The 25,331-nt window shown below is 34.8% G+C and overlaps 3 protein-coding genes across 3 annotated transcripts; 1 reads left to right on the forward strand and 2 right to left on the reverse strand.

The window, feature by feature from the left end:
* Nucleotides 1-583: 583 nt before the first annotated feature.
* On the reverse strand, nt 584-2,661 carry LOC148617910 (uncharacterized). Its single transcript, XM_088581660.1, has 3 exons — nt 1,950-2,661; nt 1,553-1,621; nt 584-1,334 (listed from the first exon to the last, which is right to left on the reverse strand). The coding sequence occupies exons 1-3, from the start codon at nt 2,341-2,343 to the stop codon at nt 1,207-1,209; spliced, it is 591 nt and encodes a 196-aa protein (XP_088437786.1). The 5' UTR covers nt 2,344-2,661; the 3' UTR covers nt 584-1,206.
* Nucleotides 2,662-5,586: 2,925 nt separating this feature from the next.
* Nucleotides 5,587-11,979, forward strand: LOC148617911 (uncharacterized). The gene is made up of 5 exons (XM_088585564.1): nt 5,587-5,848; nt 6,468-6,570; nt 8,862-9,015; nt 9,522-9,671; nt 10,692-11,979. The coding sequence occupies exons 1-5, from the start codon at nt 5,669-5,671 to the stop codon at nt 10,885-10,887; spliced, it is 783 nt and encodes a 260-aa protein (XP_088441690.1). The 5' UTR covers nt 5,587-5,668; the 3' UTR covers nt 10,888-11,979.
* Nucleotides 11,897-15,732, reverse strand: LOC148617912 (uncharacterized). Its single transcript, XM_088585566.1, has 3 exons — nt 14,871-15,732; nt 14,439-14,507; nt 11,897-14,228 (listed from the first exon to the last, which is right to left on the reverse strand). Exons 1-3 carry the CDS (start codon nt 15,148-15,150, stop codon nt 14,098-14,100), a joined length of 480 nt encoding a protein of 159 aa, XP_088441692.1. The 5' UTR covers nt 15,151-15,732; the 3' UTR covers nt 11,897-14,097.
* Nucleotides 15,733-25,331: the final 9,599 nt, after the last annotated feature.

Consider the following 25,331-nt stretch of genomic DNA (forward strand, 5'->3'; position numbering starts at 1 on the left):
TTGCTGATTTCTGTCCCCACTCATAGAAAATAAACAAAAAGGGTATTATGCAAATAGCAAATAAAACTCAACTCAGATATAACGAATAAGACAGAAGAAAAAATGGTTGTCCGAAAAAAAGGGGGGAAAATAGACACACACAACAAAGAACATAGAGTAACTAAAATAACACATACAAAGTGACAAGAGCAAATAAGCAACTCGGACACCACTAAAACTGGGAGCATGGACCAGGTGCACCGGTAGGGTAAGCGTCCTCTGCTTTTCTAGAAACACCCGCCGAGCTGCTCATAAATAGTCAAGTCCGGGGTAGACGAAAGAGGAAAGGAAAACTATGACACATTGAACAAAAGAAGTAAAATAGGCTCGATTCCAATGCCTCAATATACACTTTATTCGATACGAATGAATTTATAATTCGCAAATTCGAAGTAATTTACGAAGATGAAACCAGTTATGGAGATCCATCAAACTTTTAAAAAAGTTACATCTGAAGTATGCTTAGTATGTCCTCTCAACATGTTAATGGTACTTCACTATGAATCTGTTAATGTGAATTAGAAGTCAGGCATTGATTCTACTAATTTTAATATCAAATACATATATAATGTACATCGATAGACCAATATTTACACATATTAGATTTTTCGTATTTAACAATAGACTATCCATGCCACAATTAAGATTTGTCCATTATAACGAAGAAAGTTGAAGTTAGTCGATCCATGAAACAGACTGGTAGGACACTTGGAAGTCTGACCCGTGAAACAGACTCAGTCTGGTAGGACACTTGGAAGTCCGATCCGTGAAACAGACTGGTAAGACACTTGGAAACAGACTGGTAGGACACTTTGAAGACGATCCGTGAAACAGGCTGGTAGGACACTTGGAAGTCGATCCGTGAAACCGACTGGTAAGACACTTGGAAACAGACTGGTAGGACACTTTGAAGACGATCCGTGAAACCGACTGGTATGACACTTGGAAACAGACTGGTAGGACACTTGGAGCGTGCTTCCTATCCTTTGTTGTAACAAAAAATAAAAGCGGGTTGTCCAGGTGAAATGTTTAAGGTATTTTTTTCTTAAGTCATTTACTCAGCAGAGAATCTAATTAACTAGAGAAAAGATACGAATAGGCAAAACAATCCTACCATTATAAAAACTTGGAGAAGTATAAATAATTTAGTACTGTAAACGGAGCTGCTTATTTGGAACCTCCTACTGTGGTTTTCCTTAATTTCTCTTCCGTTCTTCTGATTTTGTCTTTCAGTTTCCTTTCACGCCTTTCAAGAACAGTCATTCTCTTGAAGTCATAATCTTTACCACTTTTGGCTGCAAATTAGAGTAAAGATTAATGATATTCAAAGTTCAATAACCACGTGCAAAAAATAATATGGGTTTAAACCCCATCCAAACCCTAAACAACTCTAACAAACGACCTTGCTCAATTTGTACAATAGTCAAAATGGTTGTTAACATACTTCGGTATCAAATTATCATATTAAAACAGTTTTAAAACTTAATGTTTTCAGCAGGATACCGAAACCTACCCTTTTTATCTAGAACTTCTTGGCGCCTAATGCCTGCGTCCTTTACTCTTTCTCTACTGTCTTCTGCAACTGAAATACAAGAAGTCAAAAATATAAACACAACTTTGACAATACAAATGTCTTAATACATAACTATCAAGATAAACTATTAACGATATACTTCCCATAAACAAGCATTTAATATCTATTTTATATGTCCATCTGTCTGAAGATCAGATTTCCCTTGAAGCATGCAAAAATGTAACTACATAATCGGAATAATTCACCATAATGGTAATTTTAATTGCAGAATCAAAGATAAGTAAGAGACATATAATCTAATTAAAGTGTACCCTCTTCAGTTGCTAGCATTGTTTTTGTTTTCCAGCACTACAGGTTTTGATATCTTTAATTATACCTTTTGATCCTGATGCCTGAACTTTGTTGCCAGTGATAGATGGCAGGCGACGTGGTTTTCTTGGCATTTTGTCCCCGTCTGGAACAATGTCAAATGATAAACCGCCACGTGCTCTGGTTGTCTCTGTTGCAATGATCCCGCATGTCTTTAGTTCCTTTATTATTTCTTCAGACAGGCGGCGTTCCGGCAGAGGCAATTCACAAATCAATTCTGGAGATATTTTGCGTATATCTCTGTCGAAACAAGGCACACAACCAGCTTTCACAAAAAGCGCTCCCATCTTGAAGCAGATTTTATGAAAGTGCAGCAACGTTACTCGGTACCGATTGTTACATATATGTCGGATTGTTACGTCGTCGGCGAGGTTTTGATTGGCAGTTCGGTAATGAGTCATATTTTGTCACATGACAACTGCTGAAAGGGCCCACATTTGACTACATGAGTATACATAACATTGTTTAGATAGTAAGGAACATTAAACTGCAATCTCTCTATTTGCGCAAGTACAACATATTAACTGTATTTTCATAAAGCTTTAATATGCCAATGTCATATCACTTTAGGTTACAGACCACCAATTCAACCAATGAGCATTTGGAACGTACGCAAAAATAGTCCTACGCAGAAATTACCCCTGTTCCTCATAGTGCTGTGAAAAAAGTTCTCATCTTATTTAAAAAATTTAAACAGTTTCTGAAAGGAAAAACATTTCTGTACATTTTATAGGTGCATTTTGCTTCTTGTGATGTGAAGCCTAATCTCCATAATGAATTTTAAATATACCCCTATCTTGTGAAAACACTGGGATTTCCCATGCTATTTATAGACCCTTCACTTCCGGTGACCAGTACTGCACTGCAAGTCTGCTAACCCCACATGCCATTCTAAGGATTGTGAGCTGACATATGTAGAATCATGCTGATATATAGTCATCTGCAGGTTAAAGTTAAGGTAAAGTCCAGAGAAGCCATTGAATATTGTGAAATTAGCATAGAAGCCTATGGGAAGTTGAATTAGTGGTTTTTAGCCTTAAAGCCACACCCATGTCCGACCGTCATTGATTCTGATTGAATACACAATGTGACACGCTCAATAAAACCAGTCAAGCGTTAAAGAGAATGCACAATTGGACAATATTTTGATTCAAAGGCAAAAAAAGTTGTTACTTGTTATTATATGTTAACAACAATACATGTCTTTGTTACAAAATGAGTTATTTATTTGCAAATAAGTAGCACAATCTGCCGCACTCCAATCGCGAATAGATTAACTAATTTTACCCCTGTCTACGTCATCTATATTATTCCGCCCATACGGGAGGCGCCGCACAGGGATCACATTAATAAATATTATAGAATTCGTAATGGGAATAACATTCCCCGATCATCTAAATATATTTTTATTGCAGTATTAACATAATAATAATGTTCTGACTTCACATTAAAGGAATAAAAGGCTGGGGCTCGAAACGGAGTAACTGCTTGGCGGAGCCTCGCAATTACCCCGTATCCGCCTCATCCTTTCATTCCTTCTATGTGAAATTAAGACACTTTTATTGTCTACTTACTATTTCTTGAAATTAACTCTTTTTAATATTCCTTGCTGTAATACATCTCTTGTGTTAAACACAATCAAAAAAGATGTAGAGAAGAAGCAACAGCTGTACCAAAACTCTATGATGAAGAGGTAGCAAAATTGAGAACACCTGAATGGAATGAAGAAGTACAAAATATGGTTGAAAAACTACCAACATTCCAGTCTTCTAGAAGCATACTTTATAGACAACGTTCCCGTCTACTACCAAAGTTGCCAACATCAACCAACGACAAGGTCAATGGACCCAAACATCAGCTGGTGAACAGTTCCTTCTTGCAGATGACAACAATGGACAACGCATATTGGTCTTCGCAACGCAACAGAATCTTCAACTACTAGCCAATAACGACACCATCTTTGGAGATGGTACATTCTTCACCTGCCCTTCTGTATTTACTCAACTCTACACAATTCATGGCAAAGTAAATGGTCAGATGTATCCTCTTGTTTATGGTCTACTCCCTGGCAAGAGTGAAGACGTTTACAGAAGGTTTTTTAGTATTGTACATACCAACTGCACAAACCAGCAACTCCAACTTCAGCCTTCAACATTTGTTCTGGACTTCGAGACTGCGGCAATCAATGCAGCAAACTGTCTTTCCTAACATTGCAATTCGAGGGTGTTTTTTTTTTCATTTCACGCAGTGTATTTGGAGGAAGACACAGCAATCAGGACTACACACACAGTACAAAGAAAATGAAGTCATCAAGACACTGGTACGCAGAGCAGCAGTGCTACCCTTAGTTCCTCTGCAGAGTGTAGAAGATGTGTGGTTTAATGCTTTGACTGACTTGGAAAATGCCGATATTAACATCAACACAATACCATTTACAGACTATGTAACAACGCAGTGGGTAGAGTCTGATCAGCAAATCTGGAACCACTTTGACCATGATGAATCCAGAACAACCAACCATTTAGAGGGATGGCATTCCAAGATTAAGAAACAAATACAGCAGACACATCCGAACATCTACACATTCGTTACTCATCTCAAGCAGATCCAGTCAGCCAATGAAGTAAATATCATCCAAATTAGAGCAGGGGGGACTACCAACAAGAAAGCGCCGCAAATACAGAAATATTGACAACAGACTGCAACTACTCAAACAAAGACTACGCAACGGGGAAATCACAGTTATTAATTATGCTGATGCAGCATCTCAGCTTATTCACCTTGGGTAGAAGTGTATGAACATTTTACCGTTTGTTTTATACTGTAATAGTGCATTATTATCATTCTCTGTTAATTTTTGTGAACTTGTTATTTTCATAAATATTGAAATATATCATAAAGCAATTAATAAATATTAGAAAAAAATTATTGTTGTTTCAATTATCACCCAAGGAGAAAAATATTAATATGGAAAAAGCATCATCGAAAAGCACAGTTCAAAATGCATTCAAACTATCCACATGGAATATCTCCCTCTGTTACCAGGCATCAGTACAAAGGATTGGATAAGATCTATTTTATTTTATAATAAGTTACATATTTTATAGCAATAAATATACTTCAGGAACAATTTATCTATAGATACTACATAATACAATTAGATAATATTCAGAAAAAGACTATACATAATTACCTATTGTAATAAGGGTGTGAAAACAACTAATTAACATGTACACAATTCCCACTTGTTCCACACATTTTTACCTGTAATTATAAAATGTGGGACAACTGGGATGACACCCTAAAATCTAGGATTTGTAAACTGGCCATATTACCATAATAGGTAATGTGATGTTTTAGACCAAACTTAAAAATATATTTTTGTGTGTTGTTCCTCTACAACAGCTAGGGTAGGTACGTGGGTATAAAATATTTATGAACAGACTCCAAAAACCTATTATAATGCTAAAAACTGTATTATTTATTTCCAGATCAAGGGGAGAGAAAAAAATGAAATTCTGTTTTAAAAGCCATTAAGTTTGCTGTGAAGGGACACTATGGGAGCAGTAAAATAATAACATAATTTTAAATTTATGACCTGTCCACATGTGTTCCTTTATCAGATCGTTTTAGTGACTCTCAATAACCGCCGAGATTACACAGGTACACCTTAAACAGAAGAAAAATCCAATAAACTTTATCTTTCGTACTTGGCAATACACAGGCATGATTGACTGTGTATCATATATAATTAGTGTATTGAGTCTAACTACAATATGGGTGTATCTTGCCAGAGAATGGTCTTTGCAGAATCTAGCATTGGCTATGTTCTTCCCGACTCTGTTACTGCCAATTTTTGTGCCGGAATATATGGCGTTTCTGGAAACCATCAGCGGCATTAATTGGGTAAGCATGTTATGTGTATGTTTATGTGTAACCTATAAAATTTTACTGCATGTATGGACTAGAGGGAGGATTCAGATATAAATGTATCTATTACTGACTCATATTAGTCAAAATGTTGAACAATAGTTTTTGTTTAAACCGACCAAATGGGGCTTGAGACTTTCACCCACCAATAGCTTATATTAACCTGAAAAGACATGAAAAATCCTTATTTGACATTTGACGTTAATATACAATGCACTAGTCAGTATTGTTGTGATATTGAAGGCAACTAAATAACGATTCAAGCTAAAGTGTGCTCGCTGACAGGCTCGGAAAATATTTATTTGGGGGTTACAGGGAACTGTACAGGGCTCTGATTTGTGCCCTTACAAAATTCAATGGTTTTCCCCCTGTCCAAATTCAGTTCTTAACATGTAACCCGAATAATCCAATCGTTATACTACGTTCCCTACGATGAAATGGATACGGAGAGGGACTGGATTATTCGGGTTACATAACATGTAGTTCTTTTAAAAGAACATAAATCATTAACATGTAGTATCACAAATCAAAGACAGTATTTTCCAAACAATATGACTGTAATTATCAAATATGTTATATTTGAATTTCCTTTCAGATATTCAACACTATTTTGTTTTCTTTTGTTGCTGTTGTGGTAGTTTATGCTATAGTATACGGATGTGTCGGACTGAATCTCATTTTGTCATGGGCTCAAAAAGGTAAAGTTTGGTCAAGTTATAACAAAGGACACCAACAAAAGAAAGCGTTAATCAAGAAATAAAAGCATATAGAAAAAATAACATTACAGGAAATACAATGTACCAAAAAGAACGCACATGAATCTTGGTCGAGTTACATGTACACGAGAAGCCTGCGCGAGTTACAAGCGCGCGTTGATTACGTTCCAAAACTCTTTGTACACATCGCTGAGTGGTCGGTTTATAAACTCAAACTCATAATTTGTCACTGATAGGATCCATTCCTTGCTGTTGAGTTTCAACTAACCAGAATGTGCTGAAATAAACAAAAGGTTTTAACACTTTTCTTATAATTTGCTCCCCATGTCCTGGTGTCAAAAGAAAAGGCGACTAAATAGTGCTCAGAAACCTAGCCGGGGGCTAGGCGCTCTGCAAACAGAGCAACTGGGATGTCTGCCCCAGGTGGTGGAATGGGGTACCCCTGGAGTGTTACATGCTGGGGTTGTCAGGCTATAATACGGAAAAACTGACCGCATACCATGGTGGTGCACCGTGTTGGGAAAGATGCCACGTTCCTCGCACGTTAAAGAACCCTGCTGTGGTATTCGATAGGAGTAGGAACCTTTGCGCTCCGCCACAGGAGGCTAAATTTCCTGACCCTACACATCCCTCCCTTTTATCTTGTTGCAATAAAAAATCGACGCTATTATCCTTGTGTTCCATCCCTTTTTTTATTTCATCATCATCATATCATGTTCATTTTGAATTTAGCTTTTTTTATGTCAACAAAAACTTGAATCCTTAATTTGCTGAATTAAACTGTAAAGTTTGTATTAAGACTGTGAAAGGTAAATTATCCATTTCATTTTCAAGTGCGGAGACCACTCCCATTCTGTATAAATTGCTCACTTTGACCACAGACAAGTCAGAGTAGTATCAGGCTTCACGATCCACAGTTCCTCGAAGTTAGACCACTGTGTCAAGCTGTACTCCGAGGAGCATTTTATTCGTGTCTACGTAACCTAGATTTCAAGTACACATAGGTTGTCATGTAATGCAATATTTTTTTTAAATAGTTAATTGTAAAAATGATATATTAAAAAGAATGACATAATTTACTCAGTTTTTTTTTGGTTTTTTTTTGGTTTTTTTTGGTTTTTTTTTTTGTTTTTGTTTTGTTTTTTGTTTTTTTATCTCTTCATTATTTATCCACTTAAATATGAACCTGTAACGTCGTGGTGTTGAATTACCTTCAAAATCAGATTCAAAGACTGGAATGAATTTTTGTAATGTTATTTCAAAATAGTAAAATTAAGAAAACAGTGTAGTTGAATACATAACCAAACAGCTGGCGCGGATCGAAGGACTGGCGTACCGGACGTACGCCCCCTTAAATCGGTAAGAAAAAAAATTTTCACCACAAGTTTCACCCCATAATATTTTTTGCCTTGCTTTGCACGGCATTTAATTCAATTTCCGCCCGCCCGCCCCCCCCCCGCCAAACTCAAATCCTGGATCCGCCCCTGAACAGTGTCTTTATTAAGCATTGCATTATTTAAAGAAGTGAATAAATGCATACTGTTCACATTCTCTTGAGAAATATTTGGGGCCTAAGTAAGGCCTCCCTCTGATAATTCCCTTGGTCCACCTCTAATGACGACCAATCTATAAGCATTACATGTCAGTCTCGGTAAGAATCAGGTAGTAGGTGAAATATGGTATTGTAACCCCTCCATTTTGAAAGTTTATTTTGACTATTTGCTTCATCAGGATCAAGGTTAAATTACAAGATTTTCAATATCGCTTTGGTAAATTGAGTTACAATTTCATTGAAACCCAGTTAAAATGAACATTTCAAGAGCAGCTAATTATGTCATAAACCTATTTTTTTCTAATATTCTATTGAAAATTTTCTGAGCAAATCCAGTCATGCCGAGATCAATTGTCTTTTCAAATAGAGAAAGCATTCTCGAGTGAAATTATATCGTCAAATCGGTGGGCTTTTGACACGCTTGTTTCTGATTTTTCCCATTTTCCTGATTCTTACAGAAACTTGCACGTAAGACATTTTAGTTTTCTTCTCCCGTATACCAGAAATATGTATAAAACGAACAAATCTGCGATATGTGTTACTAGGTTAATAGAAGACGCTTGCGCAACCAGTTCGTCTCCTGATCCAACTTCCTAGACCGAGCAACTCATACTTTTCGAATTACTACAAAGTTTATTTTCGGGTGTACCGGTATGTATGTTTGTTGTTTTGTTCTCGTTTCCTTTGCCTAGTTTTAGCATACGTATTCGTTGTTTTATAGTACCCGGATCAAACACAGAACAAGCCATCCATGAACACAACTCAAACAAAATAATGGGTTTTTTGCGTGCAGCTGGAGAGGAGATTGGATGGCGATGTTTCTTACTGCCCTGTCTACTATCAAACTACGATACACCAGTGGCATTCTTGGTCAGGTATTACAAACTTTTCTCAGGTTTATATTGCTTATTGAAGGATATAGGCATATGAGCAATGTGGCTCACCACCTCATGAAGTAGAAAGTTTTTTTTTGTTTGTTTGTTTGTTTGTTTTGTTTTGTTTGTTTGTTTGTTTGTTTTTCAAAATAGCTTATCTTTTTAATTAAAATATCAAAAATATACTTAGAGACCAAAAATTATAGTAAAAGGAATTCTTTTCTTTCAGCATTTTATTATTGGTCACGCGCTTGCCCCTCCCCCTTTTTGTATATTTCTGGATCCGTCACAGACACGCAATAGTATTCTTACAGAATATTCGAATATTCAACTACTGACCCGGTTTAAAAAAAAAAAATGTCATTTTCCTCCAATGCAACTAAAATATTTCACAAGATGTCCATAATGTGAAAATTTTAAACAACAGTCGAGTGCTTAGTTTTCAAAATTCTAAAGGGAAAATATCTGATAGAGGCTTTCACAATGCTGCTTTTTCTGTCTTTTAGCGGCATTGTATGGGGTTTATTCCACGTTCCAGTTATGATATTACTGACATATAAACTGAAAGTTCCAGGACAATTCCGGACTATTCTTGTCCAATCATTGGCTTGTGTATTAATGGCTTTTCCGATCGGATGGCTTGCTGTCAAGTCTAAGTAAGTATAAAAGTCATGTTGTCATGCTAATCAACTTTGTAATTTGTCTTAAAATGGTATAAATAGTTTGTAAGCATTTTTTAGTAAGGGAGATTGGATCAGGAACTGCACCTGAATACTGTCCATCTGTAATAAAAGTATTCCATGCTGCGTTTATTATTCTTCGCGATATGCACAGTCAAAGCACCACCGGTAAGCACCAAGGTATGTAAGCAGACACCGATTAATTATCAGTCACCCGCCTATCCTTATTCACCAGAGGTGTGATGGAGGGGATTACACCAACCCAGTAACCACCAGCCATTACGCAGGCTCTCCAGTTTACACACAAACCAGTAAACGACCAGCACGGTTATATAAGTACAAAATGTATTTGTAAAAACAAGTGATCCATCGAATCACCATATGTTCTTTCATCAAATAAAAATGCAAGCACCGTCCGAATCCAGAGAGACACTATAATATATGATAAACAATGAGTGTTCAAAAATGACATGAAAATGGTGTTTCGAAATGCGATTGATCGTTAATGGCACGGAATTGCATATAACCTGTTATATTGTTCCTTGCTCAGGCTTGTTGCTTTCCATTGCTTTTGGTGCATCGGCCAGGTACCGTACCGGTGCACCTGGTCCATGCTGCCAGTTTTCTAGTGGAGTCCGAGTTGCTCATTTACTATTTTGCTTTGTACGAATTATTTTGGTTATTTTATTTTCTTTGTTGTGAGTGTCTGCGTTCCCTGTCTGGTCTTTGTCCCTGGATTACATTCTTTTGATTTCCGCATTAATCTTGGTTTTCTTGATTATGCTTTCTACATGTACTTTGACAGTATTTATCAGTTCAGATTCTTTTGCTCCCTTATTGTTTTAGAGCACAGTGTAGTTTATTTTATATTTTCCTTGTATGGCTCGCTCTTTATTTTAAAGTCCGAAGAATATAAGAAACAAATATTAAACGAGTTCACATTAAACAAATTTACTAATTCGTTCAAGAAATTTGAAATATGTTTATTTGTTTCAGATACTCTCTGTTACCCGCCTCTATAATGCACTGGTGGTGGAATAGAGTGAACCCAACAGTTCTAGGCAGTATATATACGAACACACCCGGGTATTATCACGGTGACCAATGGAAAATAAATGGAGAGGGTCTAGCTGGGTGTTTAGTCATGCTTCCAGTAGCCATATTTTGTTTGTATGATTTGTACCTAACGTGAAACTATATTTGATTTGATCTTTAAAAAGATCATAGGAACCGTTTCTATTCTATAATATTGAGACATTTTTACACGATAGAAAGTCTTCATTACCCGATTCCAAGTCTGGCTGATTATTTTCAGATCTACTTACAGACAGTTCAAGTATTCAGAAAGGAACATTAATTTTAGCCTGTTTTATACCAGCTGTATCCGAACTCCTCAGACTTTCTCGGTTTTTTTAAGTGTAGCGGAAATGACCGAGTAGCTCTGATTGCTGATTATGCTAGTAGAAATTTCAGCGCTTTCGAGTACAGATTAGATAAACGAAAATATATTTATCATTAGGTATCCACACTAAAGGGAGCGCTTAATCACTCCTACAATGTATGCAGTTGAAATAAAAACAGCATCATTATTCCGCTCGTCCCCCTTTTTGATGTCCCATCACTCTATTATAGCGAAAAACCAGAAAGCAAAAACAAAAAAGGGAGGTTCCTTTCATAATTAGCCACATAAACTATTAAAATCTCTAAAGGTTGCGTTTCGTATGGCACGAGACAGATTGTCATGCTGACAAGTTCGGAGGAATTCCCTATTCGTGTAAAGCTACCCATCAATACTGTTCTTCAGCGATGCTATCCTGCAGAAAATCTATCCATCAATAATATTCTTGCGTTGAAGGTTGGAGGTGCATTTTCTTTCCGTCACAGAAAAAGAAAACAAAAGATATCAATAATAGATATGAAATGTTTTGCTAAGTCTCTAAGACGAAAAAGACGCTAAAACGAAAGATATATGATGTGGTTATTTAATTGTGAAGATGTTGACAATCTTTCTGAATTATGCTTCTTTTTACAAGATAATGAAAAACTGGAACGAGATTGACTTCCTTTATTTTGTGCATCTTTAAAAAATAACTACTTAAGTACTTGTCCCTATAAAATTCAGACATTTCCTATGGTTAGCTGATTCATGGTGTGAAAAAAAACACGCAACAAACGATTGCTTTTTTTCTACATATGCTATATATTATGTGACAATAGTCCTCTCTGTAATTTAGATCTGTACTTTTGAGAAAATCACACTAAAACCTTCCACTATAATCAACCAAATCAAGAACAATAACTCTTACAAAGGAGTGATCAAGGGAACCAAGATTCTATAGGAAAAATGTAATCCAGGGACAAAGGCCAGACATAGAAAACAAACAACAAAGAACAAAAAATAACCAAAATAATACATACAAAGTTGCTACTATAAGTGTTAATTTCATGTATAAATTTTATCTCAAAAGCACAACATTGAAATGAAAAACTAAGACTGGTTATGTGATCTGTATCTGATTCCGAATAAGAAATATAAGTAAATTCGGTGGTTTTCAGCATACATGAATCACCTTTTTTCTGATTTTTATAAAGACTGCTACTTAATTATTTGGCTTATCCTCCATATTGGCCTGCATTCATGGAAACATGCATCCATTTTTACACATTGTCTTATAATTCCTTTACTTTCATTAAAGTAGCATTCTGTGTAAGAATCAGGAAAAGGGTGGCACATCATATTTCTCAATTAGGTCTTTTTTGTCTCAAACACATACGAAAACAACTACAATACAACTATTAAGCTATTTAAATTTCTCCTGAAGTATTGGTGACGTAAATATTTTTGACTGCTTATATAAGGAAAACTTTGGGGAAAATTTACCGCCATTTTTTCATAGTGCATTTCAACTAAATTTCACCTATCAATATCTTGAAAAAGCAAATTTTACAAATACTTTGACAGTAATTTCTTGAGGTTATGAGGTATAAAAACTTGGATAATGCAATACATTATCTGTGTATTTTTTCTTCATGTGCCACAGCTTATACACATTTTGCCTGATTCCATGACGGAGGAGTACTTAAATACTGAAATCCTACCTTCAATTAGTAAGGAGGACCACCATTTCGTTGTAAAACTTTTCAACAAGGTCCTATATTCGCACCTTCTCTGGTAGTTGCTTTGCCCTTGAGAATTTTTTTTACGGTATATTTCTCATTTCGCATTGTTTTTGGGTTTTTTATTTGAATTTAGCTTTTGTTTATATTGTAATTCAGGTCATGCAATGAATTGTATGCTAACTGTAAATTGTATTATTTAAACAAACATGAATATGCTAACACTATTTTGTTTTCCATAATTGACATTCATATAAGTGTGTGTGCTTGTGTGTGTCTGTGTGTGTGTGTGTGTGTGCTAAATCATTGTAACGACTGATTGTCGCTTGTGGGACCTTGTTAGTGGAAATAACAATTTTGTGTGTTTTTGTATATACTGCCACTAACCGTATATCATCAACAAATATACTGTCAAAGCATTTTGGTTGCTCAAATAGGACGATTGCGGTATAAGTATATATGGAGCAAAATAGACCCAAATGTACTGAAGCGCGACGGCGCACACTAGTCGGCGCGTCGTCTTGTTTTAAATTAACCTTCTTGGTAAGGTAATGTGTGTCAGGTTAATCATGTAAATATTATGGAATCTTTAATTTATCCTAAAGGGGGATATTATTGAGCTTACAATTCATTGAGCTCCATAGATACTTAAGTATATTTTACAATAACAGACCAGCAGATGTAGTAATTTTGATCAACAAAGCAGATATGATTTGTACGTATGCTCTCATCAGAGTTTTCCAATGGTAGTTGACAGGGAACCGTCAATAAGTAACTCATTTCAATGTACATCTCAAGAATATTATTTACAAAATTTATATTTTTTACATAGCGACAGAAGATCCACCGGAGAACATTATTTTTGTCACGTTTTGTCCATTGTAATAAAACAGTTAATATGTTCGATCCCTGAAACCGACTGGAAGAACACTTGAAGGTTCGATTCGTGAAACCGACTGGTAGGACACTTGGAACGTTCTTCTATTTTATTACTAGGAGCGCTCTTCCAACCCTTTATTTTACCGGATTGTTGTCGTCAAATGTTTGTTTCGGGTAGATTTGTTTTCGTATTTAGTTAGTCTTTTACTCAGAAGATAATCCAATTAATTCAGGAACTGCACGAAAAGACAAAGAAATACTACCATAATAAATAGATCATTTTGAAGACTTGGGAGAAGTTTCTTTATCAAGATTGATGACAGGCAAAACAATTCTTCCATAATAAAAACTAGAAGAGTTGTATGAAGATCGAAAATATATTATTTAAAAGTCTTAAAGTAGCTACTTATTTTGAAGCTCCCCCTGCTGTGCTTTTTCTTAATCTCTCTTCCGTTCTTCGGATTTTGTCTTTCAGTTTCCTTTCACGCCTTTCAAGAACGGTCATTCTCTTGAAGTCATAATCTTTACCACTTTTGGCTGCAAATTAGAGTAAAATGAATTATATTCAAAGTTCAATTACACGTGCAAAGAATTAATATGGATTTAATCACCACCCCACCCACTAATCAAACTCTACCTTACTCAATTTGTATAATAGCCAAAATGGCCATTTAAGGAGTTACAAGTAGGTATAAAATTCACCAGCTAAGAATTTAATTATTTTCTCAGCAAGATAATGAAACCTACCCTTTTTATCTAGAACTTCCTGGCGCCTAATGCCTGCGTCCTTTACTCTTTCCCTGCTGTCTTTTGCGACTGGAATAATGAATAAAATGAAATGTAACAGCTTTGACAATGCAAGAGTTTTAATACATAAATATCAATATAACAAATTAGGATAGTGTCCCTATATACGCGCAATTATTGACATGTATTAAAAATAAATTCGTCCGTCTGAAGTTAAGATATCCCTTGAAGTATGCGAAATTGCAGCTACATGATCGGAACATACCGTAATGATGATTTTGATGACAGAATCAAACATATGTAAATAAGAAAGATTTTTTTTGTTATAAATATTTCAATGCCGAACATCCAAGCGAAGTTGGCCTCTCTTATTAGCATGAGTTTTGTTTGTTTTCCACTTCCCCATGTTTTGATATCTATAATAGTATATACCCTTTGATCCTGATGGATGAACTTTGTTGCCAGTGATAGATGGCAGGCGACGTGGTTTCCTTGGCATTTTGTCCCCGTCTGGAACAATGTCGAAGGATAAACCGCCTCGGGTTCTAGTTGTCTCTGTAGCAATTATCCCGCATGTTTTCAATTCCTTAATGATTTCTTCAGACAGTCGGCGTTCCGGCAGAGGCAATTCACAAATCATTTCTGGTGATATTTTGCGTATATCTCTGTCGAAACAAGGCAAGCAACCAGCTTTCACAAAAAGCGCTCCCATCTTTGAAGCAGATTTCACGAAAGTGCAGCGACGTTACTCAGTACCGATTGTTTTATCTATATACGTCGGATTGTTACGTCGGCGGCGAGGTTTTGATTGGTAGTTCGGTGAGAAGTCATATTTGGTCACATGACGACTGTTAAACATAGGCTTTTTCTTGCTTTTTGCAAGCATTGTGGGATACAGTCTACATTATGGACAAAATGTTGCATGTCGATCGTTGATACATGCACTTGTTCGTGCAAATAAACCTTTTGTAAAGGTCCCGATGTGGTCGACCTTTATGTACGTGTATCAGTATTAGCCTATGAAATATTGGTTCGCTGCTGTGAGAAGCTACTTAATAATTTTCAAGTACCAGTCCATATTAAGTTCACGCAGTGCCAATGGTAGCACCAGTCCATATTAAGTTAAGACAATACCAATGGTAGTACCAGTCCATATTAAGTTCAGACAGTGCCAATGGTAGTCAATCATGGCGTCGAATTTTTATTCAACAACATATTTGTCCAGTGTGGTTGACGCGTTTTTCGACAAACGGTCGGCATTCCAATGGGAACAAATTGTGCTCCTCTACTTGCTGACATATTCCTTCTCTCTTATCAGGTTGACTTTATAGCTGATCTGATCCGAAAGAAAGAAAATCGTTTAGCTAGATCCTTTAATCTCAGTTTCCCCTATATAGTTGACGTATTATCTTTAAACAATCCTAATTTTGGGGATTTGATACATTGTATCTACACCAAAGAACTTGAGATAAAGGATACTAGACACCGTGAAGTCAACCTCATATCTTGACCTACACTTAGAAATCGATGGTAAAGGAAAACTATTGACCAAACTTTACGACAAACGTGATGACTTTTCATTCAAAATTGTCCACTTTCCTTTCAGCTGTGACAACATCCCTCCACACCTGCGTATGGAGCGTTCGTATCACAACTCATACGTTATGCCAGAGCTTGCCGAAACAACGCAGACTTTTTGTATCGCCGTAGAATTCTAACAAATAGGCTTCTGGAACAGGGTTATGTTGCTACAAGATTGAAGTTATCACTACAAAAGTTTTTTGGAAACTGATTTGTTCAAAGTGTCATAGTTTTCCTTTCCTCTTTCGTCTACCCCGGACTTGACTTTTTATGAGCAACTCGGCGGGTATTTTTAGAAAAGCAGAGGACGCCTACCCTACCGATGCACCTGGTCCATGCTCCCAGTTTTTAGTGGAGTCCGAGTTGTTCATTTGCTTTTGTTACTTTGTATGTATAATTTTAGTTACTCTATGCTCTTTGTTGTGTGTGTGTTTTCCATGTCTGGTCTTTGTCCCTGGATTACATTCTTTTGATTACCGCTATAACCTTGGTTCCCTTGATTACTCTTACATTAGAATAATCATTTCCTTATTTATATATGCACTTCCGAGAAAAAAACATACATTCATGTACCACTATAATCAAGCAAATCAAACAAAATCAGGAACAATAACTCGTGTCAATGTTATGTACAATGCACAATCTATACAATTTTTATCTCAAAAGCACAACAACCAAACGAAAAACGTATACTGGTTATGTGATCGGTAACTATTTTTGAACAATAAATAAAACTGAATTCGGTGGGTGAATTTTATGTGGAATGGTACTTATAAGTAAAACATCTGAAATTAAATGCCCGAGAAGTTTCTTTGTACAATTAGTACAATAAAGTTGGTTGAAAGCAGAATATGTTCACGCAAACCTCCACATGTGTATAGTTACATGTAGTAATAGGTATCAGTCTTATATTACATATTCCTGAGCTGGGTGTACTCAAAACATGGAGGCTAAAAATATATTGCGCTTCCTTTTTGCCTTTTCCTGTTTTTGTTTCTTGGCAAATGACTATCATTTTTCATCAAAAGTACAGGGTCAAGCTATGACACAAAAAAAACTTGTTTTTGAGGAAAAACAGTATTTTCATTAAAAAATGCTTCAGAAAAGGGTTTTATTTTATGAACTCAAAATAAAAGTGAAAGTAGAAAAAAAAGTCTTGACCTCACCTGGCGTACCAAAGCTCGTGCCTTTTTTTGTAAAATGGACCTAAAATTATTTTTGACATTTCCTTAATTGAAAAACATGATCAGAAGTTAGATTGAAACTCCTTGTCTATTTTTTTTTTAATCATGAGAATTTAAAGTATACTATAGAAGCCTCTGGGCAAAGAATACAAGACAGACCAATAGACGGTCTGCTAATGGTACAATAGCTAGAGGTTGAAATTAGAAAGGGCATAAATTTAAAATTGTATTATTTACTACTGTTCCTCTGAGGTCCCTTCTCAGCAACTTGCTGCTTTTTTTCTCCCCTTTGTCTGAATCTAGCAGTAATAAATATAATACTGTCCACAAAAGTTTTTAGACTTCTAATTATTTACCTGGGGAAGGGGGATGGTCATTTTGAAATAAAAAATTGTCCGGATCCCCCACCCCATGATATTTCACTAATTTTTGTTATCCCGCCTAAAAAAACATTAAAAAATCTTACCCCCCCCCTTTCTATTGAACATCCCAAAATTTTAACATGCAAAACACTTACCTTTGACACACATGACATGTAGGATATGCTTGAAGATTAAAAAGTTCTCAAATGTTCCATTTAATAAAGATAAGGTAAGTAAACAGTAAAAGACACATTTTAATGATCCAAATGAATCTCACATGTTATTCAAATTGAAATTTTGTTGCTTTCCTTCCATATTTATTAACAGAAGAAAAAAGAAAAACAAAACATAGGTTAAGAAACATAAGTAGAAAAGACTTTTCACAGCTTGTGAGAAATTGTTAAAAAGATTAGTGTCACAGGAAACATATATCAAGTGTTTCCCTCAGATGTGTTTTTCTTTCAATCAAGGTTGAAGATTTATTAACAAATGGTCTAGATTAAATTCGACCAAGACAAGACTTGGCTGCTATTAAAAAATTATCTGTTTTTTTTTAAATTCACGTCTTCAATTCCAAAACTTAATACTTTGGAAAAGTCGGGTCAAAATCAAGCAGAATCAGACACACCTCTTGAAATTCTAAATATAGACAAGGAAATTGAATCGTCAGGAGATGAGTCGGAATCATTTGATTTAATAACTGTAAAGATTTTAGGTCGTGATGGTTATGTTGATGTGTGAACTTGATTTTACCAGTGACATATAAAATACATATATACAATATTGTACATGTATGTGACAATGAAATAAATGTTTAATGGTGGTAAAATATGTTTTCATTTGACTGGTGTAATGCTCTGCTTAACTAAAAATTTTGACCCCCACTCACTTGAAATCCATGTACAAAAAAATGACCCCCCTTTTCCACTTACAAGAAAAAAAGACCCCCCCCCCCAATTTGACTACACCCCCTCCCAGGTAAAAAATTATGTCCCTTATACCTTCATACCTACCCTAGCTGTAGTAGGGGGGACAACAAATATATTAAGTTTTTGCCTAAAGAATTGTATAATTACTTAGTGTGATAATATTGTCAGTTTTCAGAACTATGAGATGTTTTAATTGCGAATTGTGATATTTCGAATATTACAGCTAGTAATATAGTAACTTCCAGGGAATAAGTTGGCTCTTGCTTATTTTAACAATACCCAGTGAACTGGAAAATTAAATGAGAGAGATCAAACGTATGAAATGAGGGAAAATTATTTCCTTGTTAATCGTCCAGTTAACTACCTAAGATACTGTGAGTACTTTTATTCGTGGGTACCAATATTCGTGGTTAAGGGAACTATTATTAGATCGTAGATTATTGAATTCGCGGATTTGACAACTATATCATACAAATGAATGGGAAATATCCTCTTCGTTAGAAACCTTTTTTTTTTTTTTTTTTAAAGTTTACCAAAACAACGAAAATTGGTACTCAACGAATAATAATACCCTGTGATTGATCTTTGAATAATCTTGTAGAGACGGGACAAATTTTCACAAGTTTTTATTTTCGTCATCCTTTTGCTTATATGAAGCCCGTAATTTTAGGTTTTGTTTGTTACAATTTTAACTGAAACCTTATTCTTAAACTTAAACTTAAATGATGTCAGTGCAGAAACCAGGCAGTGTGTTGTACAGGGCAAATTCTGTTTAAAAAAATGTTGATGCTGAATGTTGGTTTTTGATTAACTGCAATGGTTGAAGAGAAAATCAAAGTGCTGAGGCACTGAGTCAAGGAAGACCTCAAAGTAATCAAAAACGTTCATGTAACCAAATTGTAAGCTAAGTAAACCGATCAAAACTTATTCCTTTTAAATAATAACCTTTTTTTTAATGCAGAGCTTATTTATACAGTCCATTTATCAATGTATTTTTGGATCTTCTATTGTACTATTGCTTTTGGTATTCCAGGCTGTATACGTACGTTTATGTCTTCAAATTTCTTAACACTTTACACTTAAACTAGCGTTTCTTACAAAACATGACTTCCACTGAGAATCACTGTCTATCAATATTCGATGAATTTTCAAAGCACGAACTGGAACCACACTTTCAAAACTTACCGTAGGCTTGGAGATGCATGAAGTAGAAATGAATCCCGCACCGGAGGAAGTTGAACAAGGGACTAATTTCAAAGGAGAAATGAGTAAAAAACTTCTTGTTTATGTTCACTTTGTTGTGGAATTTTATTTTATTATTATTATTATTTTTTTTTTTTTGTAATAAATTAAAACTAAAATTTGTCCTTGCCATTGTTATCTAGATTAGGCCCTGTGTTAAACTCGTCGAAACTCTGCACGCATTTACAAGAAACGATTACCTTTCTTTAGGGATTTTTCAATTCAAACAAGGACACAAACTCTTGTTATAAAAACTGCTGTGCAATTTAAAAAATCTTTAAACTAAAAATAACTTTGTAGCTCATAGATATGAACAATTTAAGATTCCAATTAAGTTGGAAAGTCAATGATATAGAGATGTGGTGAATACAGGGAATATAATGTTTTTGTCGCAAATGCACCTAAGTATAAATCCATCTTTTTTTCTCTCCAAAACAAAAAAGTTACTAGTGAACCCATACCCCATGAGTACCACTTTTTTATGATGAATCACTAGTGTGCTATATAATGTTAGATTTCAATACAAGTAACTCCTATGTTTTGCAAATATATAAGTGTTAAGGAACCAGGCTTCATGTTTGTATAGTTTTTTATTAAGTGATTTTTTCTTCTCACTTCATCTAGTGAAACTTTTAAGTGATAACTACTGAAAGGAAATCAAGGGAAAAAATCAATGTCTGATACATGTATATGTAAAATGTTACAATGTAAGTTCATGAAAATATGCACGTATCTTAACCATATGATATGTAGAAACCTCCTCTTGGTGGGAAATATTTTAACATGTACATATAATTTTGTGCAAAGATTGCAAAACTAAAAGTGGGTATTTATAACAGACCCAGGTTTTTACTGGTTTTTAAACCACCTGGTCAATATCTCCACGATGGATTATACTGGTCAATCAGTGGCGGATCCGGGGGTGGGGGTGGGTGGCGATCTCCCGCTTAGAAAATTGAAAATTTCAATTTTTAAAAATTGTTGAAAAATTGTGCGTGTTAAATCAACAAAAAACACTCAGAAAGAAGTACGATACAATAGTAATCCAGCAAATTAGTTATTTAGTATGATTTCTTGATACTCAGCGGTGTACATGCTATATGTATGTATGTGTACATACATGTTTACTATTTTATTTTATTTATGTACATGCAGTAATTAACATACCTGTACACAGTGCAATTTATGTACATAAGGTAAATTCCTGGGATCAAATTAAACACACATGAAATTTTCGAATTAAAAGGAGGGGTACCAACCCCATTCACCTTCCCCTGGATCCGCCACTGTAATCTGTACTTACAACACAAAAAAGTGTACATTGCAGCTCCGAAAATCCATCATTAGAAGCTCCCGACATCCTCATTAACAGGAATAAATTGGCAAATGTCGATTAAGCTTTCCTCTCTGCAAATGTTCGGGTCAATTTGACAAAATAGTCCAGCTCTCTGTGTCAAAATTTAAATAGTTAATATCATATAATTATTGAAATATTATAGTTCAACACAGTCATATTAAATATCTTTAATACTGTTATACGTCCATGTCGTACGTAAAGTAAACATCGTATATTTTATATGGGGTATAATTGGCGGCGGAGCGATATTTTTACGTAAACTTTGCAAGGAGAATAACCCGCGTAGTGTTATTTTGGTAGTTATATGTAGAAATGTCCACCCTGGTTACGTAATTTGGTTGCCGACGATCTCTAAAGTCAAGTTCAGTCTATAAATTGACTTCCCTGACAAAAATATATAGAAAGCATTGACATTCATTGAAAAAAGGGTGATAATTCTTAATTTTTGTTCAAAATTTGGTTGCTTTGTTAGGGAATTTTAAAATTGTTTTCCAAGCCATCAATCGTCGCATTTAAAAAATCTTTTGGCTATTTGATAAACATGTGATATAAACATTACATTAGAACAAAATATTCAGTGATATGAAATTTACCATGTGCTAACCATATTATGTTTATATGGACAGCCTCTTAATAATGAAATTTTGGAATAGTTACCAAATTGGCATAATGATATCGTTCTAAGTTTTTATCAGAATTATGTGATTTATGAACGTCAATGATATGTATTTGACATGTACATGTAATAAAAACTATTAGATACCTTTAAATGTTGTTGTTTTTCTATAACTGTATTCAATTTCCAACTTAAAGACAAAATATCTCTGTCCTCCTGCTTTCCTGTGAATTTTTATTCCAATTTTCATATTGGTACCCTTTAACAGTATTAAGTCAAATATCTCAATTTTGCAAAAAAGACAATTTTTAATTTAAAAAAAATTAGATACTTTTTTTTTTAAAAATTATAGGTGGTCTGTATTGATAAGACAAATGCCTTAACTATTCCATAAACACCAAATTGTTTCAAAAATGTTTTGGCTCATATTCACAAAATGTCAAGTCGGGACCCCCTTTCTTAGCCTTAACACAAGGAAGCCTCTTAATTATTTAAAAGTTCTTGTTTACTCAAAGGTAAAATATAGTCAGAATGTTGTATATTTATCATTATTTTAATGAAAACGACATCTTAATTGCCAAAAATGCTGATTTTCAGTCAAATTTGGTACCCTGGGCATGAATTAATGTACTCGGTAATTACAAAAATTACGGTATCTCACAGACACAGATAGATATTTTGCAAGAAAGGTAAATAATATGCACATAAAACATCAAAATTCTACTTGCTTCACACACTATTGAAGAAAATTCATTTCAATTCAAATTCAATTCATTCCAAATTTAGTAAACATATGCCATAAAAGTAAAAATTGAGGCCTTGCATCATTTTCTTCTATTTAAAGTTGCTCCATTTAGACGCTGTAAATTTTCTATTAAGTATAAAATATGATATATTGTTGTTAGATAGGTTTTAGGATAATTGAAACTCACTGACTAAAAATCTCGCTTTCCACTGAAACTGTGGTTATCAGTTCTCAGTCTTATATCCTTTGCCCTGTTGGAGTGCTCCGGGATAGACGGAATATAAGATAAATAGTAGGGAATTGTGGGACAACTGAACTGGACTCAACGAGTTATTCCTGGGATCTTGAACTGGTCGGACGTATGTTCCAACAACTCCTATCAGATAACTCCAGTGTGTGCCATTTATATATATTACAGGTAATTGTGCATGCTTGTAGTACGCCCACACGCATACACGCCCCTATCTTCGACATTGGTGTCAGGTGTAAATTCACGGTGACATAACTGTCATTCTTTGTTTTCATTACCTGTCAAATTTACGCGGGAAAATGTGTAAAAATTTATTTTGATTCTCGTGTTTGGAATCGATTTTGTATTTTGTTCATTTCACCAGATTTGTTTTGGTGGCGTGATATTTATTTGCCACTTTATACGTGCAGGTTACATTTTCGCTGTAACCCCTTCCAACAGCAAATAAAACACACAATCAAATAGTATGCATACACACAATGACAATGTATAAATATCCTCAATTATATTGTCAATAAAGCTTAATACCGGTTGACTGTCAGCAAGTCTGCTGCCAGTATTGTAGTGCGTCAGGAATTAGTTCTGATACGGATTGTGTTTATTTTTGTTGTATGCCTACACAATTTCGCACCAATTAAAATAGCCCACCCCATTATGTTAGTGCATACACATATGTTATAAACTTGGGTGAAAGTCTGCAAATTTTTTGTACATTCAGTATCAATATACTTACCATGTTGATAATTATTTATTAACAAACTATTTTTGAAAAGGTTTTCACCCTTGGTATTCTTTAGCAGGACAATAAATTAGGCCTACATATAGCAATTCAGTGCCGGTTTTCCTGGCCTGTTGTTATTAAATCTGCATTCACACAGACACAACAAAATGAAAACAAACATTTGCTTTTCTTTTTGGTCCATTACAATAGGACAATTGTAACAAACTGCCGGTTTCCCTGGCTACATTGTTATTAGTCTTGAATAATATTTTGAAAGTCTTTAATTACAAATTGTGTAGTCCGCGGCTTAACATAGTACATATATGTAATATTTTTGTGTGAATATTATTGACCATAGTGCAGGTTTTCCTTGCTTGGTTAGTATATTAAACTTTTAACTTATTATTAATTATTTAATAACAACTAAAATTTAATAATAATTAAAATTTAGTTCTTAATCATTATGGATAGTCATAGTGATTACAGTATTGATTAGTTTATAATCTATACTGAAGAACACATTTAAACTTTGCAATTTTGTGTTCATATAAATCCATATTTACTCTAGTTAGTGTTTTGGTTATGTACAGGTTTCCCTTGTCTAGCTGAAACAATAATAAACATTAAAATAATTATGTGACCGTACCGAATCTGGTTATTGTGTAGGTTTCCCTTACCAAAACCAGAATAAATATTAATTTAGCTGTGTGCAGGTTTCCCTTGCCGGCTAAAAATAACAAAAAATTAAATAACTATCGATATTCTTGTTATTGCGCAGGTTTTCCTTGCCTTACTAGAATATAATTTAAAGCAACATTGATATTAAATATATTAATTTAATAAATAAACCATAACAACGTTTAAAAATATATATTGATAAATAATATTAGTGTATATAAACATTAATACTTTAATATAACATCATGTCGGGTATATCGGTAAACGTCAACACGGCAACAAAAGAGGAATTGATGCAACTCCGTGACATCGGGGAAAAGAGAGCGACTACCATATTAAAAGAAAGGAAAACTAAAGGACGCTTGACATTGGAAGATTTAAAGTTACTTTCGGAAATTCCTTCTACAATATGGGATCCCTTAGTTGCAGCAGGTAGAATAACCTTTGACATACCTGTAGAAGAGACAACAGATATGAAACATCTCAAACAGTTGGTTGAAAAATACAACATAGAAGCAGTAATAGCAAAACAAGGGGGGGTAGCTACTACATTAGAGCTTAAAAAATTAAAAATATCAAATCAGACGCATGTCGAAGATTTAAACGATGAAATTCAAACGTGATAAAAGCATAATGAACTGCTTGACAAGAGGTTACGAGAAAATAAAGACAGGTTGGAAGAATATACAAAACAACTTAAGAGCCAGGAAGAAATAAGTCAACAAAATTAAAAAACTGAGTTACAGGCGCAAAGACAGTTACATGAACAAAAGTTGGACGAGTCAAAACAGCGCATCTTGGAGTTAAAGGACGACCGTAAATAATTAATGGAGAAATTAGACCAGCAAGAACAATTATTAGAGAATTCTAAGGATACAATAAAGCTACACGCAAAAAGACTCTGCGAACAAAGCACACTCATTAAAAAACTTGAGGAGGAGCTCAAACACCTCAAAACAACAAAGACTATTGAGGCACTAGCACCACAGAATGTTTATAGTGGGAAGACTTTATCGTCAAATGGGACCCATACTAAAGACAGCACATCAGAACCGAAAGAAACAGCGGATGAGGCTAGGGTAAATAATAAGTCTTCAGATGTAAGTTCCATCAAGAAGGAATTCAAGAAATCTTCTTATCTACAACAGCCACAATTTCCAAAGCTGTTGACCTACGATGGTAGTGGCGACTGGAAATCGTACCATTTACAATTTGTCCACACCGCAAA

Source organism: Perna viridis, chromosome 5, assembly GCF_037379345.1.
Source record: "Perna viridis isolate PV_CMFRI_1.1 ecotype Kerala chromosome 5, ASM3737934v1, whole genome shotgun sequence".
NCBI lineage: Eukaryota > Metazoa > Mollusca > Bivalvia > Mytilida > Mytilidae > Perna > Perna viridis.